The sequence below is a fragment of the Vitis vinifera genome, chromosome 14, assembly GCF_030704535.1.
Source record: "Vitis vinifera cultivar Pinot Noir 40024 chromosome 14, ASM3070453v1".
NCBI classification, from domain to species: domain Eukaryota; kingdom Viridiplantae; phylum Streptophyta; class Magnoliopsida; order Vitales; family Vitaceae; genus Vitis; species Vitis vinifera.
Window position 1 is genome coordinate 29,912,613 of NC_081818.1, and position 3,550 is coordinate 29,916,162.

General features: G+C 34.8%; 1 protein-coding gene across 1 annotated transcript; it reads left to right on the forward strand.

Annotated features, from left to right (window-relative positions):
• Nucleotides 1-302: 302 nt before the first annotated feature.
• LOC100250998 (NAC domain-containing protein 100) lies at nucleotides 303-2,361 on the forward strand. Its single transcript, XM_002283775.3, has 4 exons — nucleotides 303-584; nucleotides 739-949; nucleotides 1,078-1,355; nucleotides 1,464-2,361. Exons 2-4 carry the CDS (start codon nucleotides 763-765, stop codon nucleotides 2,088-2,090), a joined length of 1,092 nt encoding a protein of 363 aa, XP_002283811.1. The 5' UTR covers nucleotides 303-584; nucleotides 739-762; the 3' UTR covers nucleotides 2,091-2,361.
• The last annotated feature ends 1,189 nt before the right edge of the window (nucleotides 2,362-3,550 follow it).

Consider the following 3,550-nt stretch of genomic DNA (forward strand, 5'->3'; position numbering starts at 1 on the left):
AGATGGGATGCGGGATTTTGTATTCTTTTTCCACATTCAGACAGATATGATAACAAGGTTTGTTTGGGGATGTTCTTCGGGAGACAAAACAAGGAAAATGTGTATGCTTTTCATTTCTCCTTTTTAAAATCATTTAATTTTGCACAAGCAGATGGCTTTGGTTAAACAGATAACAACTACCTAAGTATTCTTTCAATCTCTTACCTAATAATTATAATTGTGGCCACAACCCATTAAATTAAAGAAAAAGGGGTTGTTTTCAGCTTCAAAAGGAGGGGATGGGGATGAGTTGTTTCTGGTCAAATTGAAGAAGAAAAATTATTGCACAAGAAGGTTAAAAACAGAGGAGCTGAAAACCTGAAACTACCCACCAAGTTGCCTTACAAACCACGCTTCTCTCTCTCTTTCCCCCAAAATCCAGTATTTATGGGGCTCTGTTCCTCACAACACTCTCTCTTTTCCTAACAGCCTCAATCTCTGAGTGAGAAGCTTTTTGGTTTTTATATCTTTTCTTTCTAACAATATTGACACCATTTGACAGTTAGCAGCTTCCTCTGTTTTCTCCTGATTGTTATAGAAATTTGGTGAGTTTTGGTGGGAACCCATTTGATATTTTGGAGATTTTTTTGGAGATTTTTTTGGGGCTTGTTTGGATTATTTTCCTATTTGTGATGGTATTTGTAGAACCCATTTGTGTTTTCTTGTTAATTTTTGTTCTGGTTTTGTTTAATGAAACAGGGTTTTAGAGAGGATTTTGAAGGAATGGAAAAGGCTCCTGACCAGAGTAAGGATGATGAGATGATGGAACTGCCTCCTGGGTTCCGATTCCATCCTACGGATGAGGAGCTCATCACTCACTACCTGTCCCAAAAGGTTCTGAATAGCGGTTTCTGCGCTGTAGCCATCGGAGAGGTGGATTTGAACAAGTGTGAACCCTGGGATTTGCCATGTGAGTTCTGCAAATCAAAATCTCTGTTTTCACTCCGTTTTTCTCTTTGTTTTTGAGTATTTAAACCAGGTTGTCAGTGGCTCTGACTTCATATTTTCCTTTTTTTTTTTTTTATTGTTGAAATGAAGGGAAAGCAAAAATGGGTGAGAAAGAATGGTACTTCTTCTGTGTTAGAGACAGAAAATATCCCACTGGTTTGAGGACAAACAGGGCAACCGATGCCGGTTATTGGAAGGCCACAGGCAAAGATAAGGAGATTTACAAGATGAAAACATTGGTGGGGATGAAGAAAACCTTGGTTTTCTACAAAGGAAGAGCCCCTAAAGGTGAAAAGACCAACTGGGTCATGCATGAATACAGATTAGAAGGGAAACATTCCATGTACAATCTCCCTAAAACAACCAAGGTATTGAAAACTATTCCCCTGTTTTCCTCCGTTTTCGTCTGTTTTCTTGGGCTTTTACTCTGTTTCTGTGTTCTGTTCCTGATGTTTTTCTCTTTGGTTCTTCTGCAGAATGAGTGGGTGATCTGCAGGGTCTTCCAGAAGAGCTCAGGTGGGAAGAAAACACATATTTCAGGGCTGGTGAGAATGGACCCTTACGGCGATGAATTACGCTCTTCTTCACAGCTGCCTCCATTGACAGACTCTTCTCCGTTCAGCAGCGAAACGAGAACAGTCGGTGACTCGTCTCACGTGACCTGCTTCTCCAACCAAATGGAGGACAGAAAGCCCCAGGAGGACATGATTGACAGCTTCAACAACCCTCTCTTAGCTGCCTCTTCTTCCTCCTCAAACCCCTCTGATATCTCCCCGGCTTCACTGCTTTTCTCCAAATTCCCCTTCCCAAACTCATTCCACACTCCCCAAAATCCACTAAACCTTGGAAACTGTCAATTCCCAGACTCCTTTCTCATCCCTGACCAGTCCATACTGAGGATTCTCCTTGAAAACCAGGGATCCGACATGAAACCATCCTCGAAAACAGAGTTCTCACAGGAAACAGGGCTGAGTACTGATATCAACACTGATATCTCTTCAGTTGTATCAACCCATGAAATGGTTCAAAGGTCTTTCGAAGATCAAAATGATCCATCCACTTCAGCTGGGCCTGTAGACATTGATTGCCTCTGGAATTACTGAAGCTGAATGATAAGAATTATGGAATCAAGAAGAAGAAGAAGAAGAAGAAGAAGCAGAAGAAGCAGAACAGCATGGTCTATAGAATTATAGAAGCCAAAAAAAAAAGATGAAAAATTCAGAGATTATCACTGCTTTTTTATTGTTCGTGTGTGTATAGATTTTTCTGAATCTAAATTATATAAAAATCTTAGGAATATCCATGTATTATAATCTCTCTTTCACTTGAATATTTTTTCTGTTTAGTTAATGAAGGAATGAGAGTTAAGGTTCATACGTTAGGCCACCAACCGAAGGGTAATGGATGAGATGATTAAGAACAAATGACATAATTCTCATTAAAATGGCTTCTTGTAAAAGCCCTTTGCAACAAAACAAAGTTAGAATAAGCTCGTTTTTCCTCAAATTCCATCTCTCAACTACCATGTTGATGGGTCGATTAATTTTTTTGTTTCACGCATTGTCTTATATTGAAATCTTCTCTTCCTTGCTTTTGTCGCCAACTTGATGAAATTAAAATGGAAAAAATTTGAAATCCTGTCTTCACTTGCTTTCCCTTAATTCCATTGCTTAATTGATATTTAAACAATAAAGTCATGTTTGGCTCCTGAAAATTATTGAGGAATGAATAAAAATGATCTTTTCATATTGAATTTTAATATAGAAAATCAAATATGATTAAAATTAATTAAAAATTTATATATTTTAAAGTTATTTAAGGTCATGTTTGGTTCTAAGAAAATTTATAGGAAACTGTGAGGGAAAAAAAATAGAGAGGAAAGTAGAAAAAAGGAAAAAAAATGAATGAAAATAAAAAAATAGATTCAAAATCAATAAATTATTTTTTCTAATTCATTTGCTTCATTTCCTCTATTATACAAAGATGAAAAATTTTTAATTATATTTAATTTTCTTAAATTTTTTTTTATTGTGAAATCAAATATGACAAAATCATTTCCTTTAACATTTTTTTTTCTTTTTTTAATACTTTCTGAGAACTAAATATAATTTTAATATTTAAATAAAAGATGAAAAATAAGTGAAATGATTTTGAAATAATATATCAAAATAATTTATTGATTTTAAATCAATTTTTTATTTTATATTTTTCACTTTCTCTTTTCCTTTTTCATTTACAAGATTTATGTAAAAAGGGATGTTATACTTAATAGGTGAAAAATATAATAAAATTTATGAATCCTCTGATTTATTTGAAGACTATTTTAAAATGAAAATATTTTATATATTTAAATTATTGTTAACCTACCAATTTGACAAAAATTGTAGTTTGAACTTCCACCTTGTCCTCTTCTCCCTTTTCCTTTCACTAAAAATCATCAAGAATACAATATCATGTTAAGTTAATAATCAATAATAACATGCCATGAGCTTGGCCTATGACATATGAATGTGATTCTCTGAAAAGTAAAAGTTACGGGTGGCCGGCCAAAAAGCTCTACTAG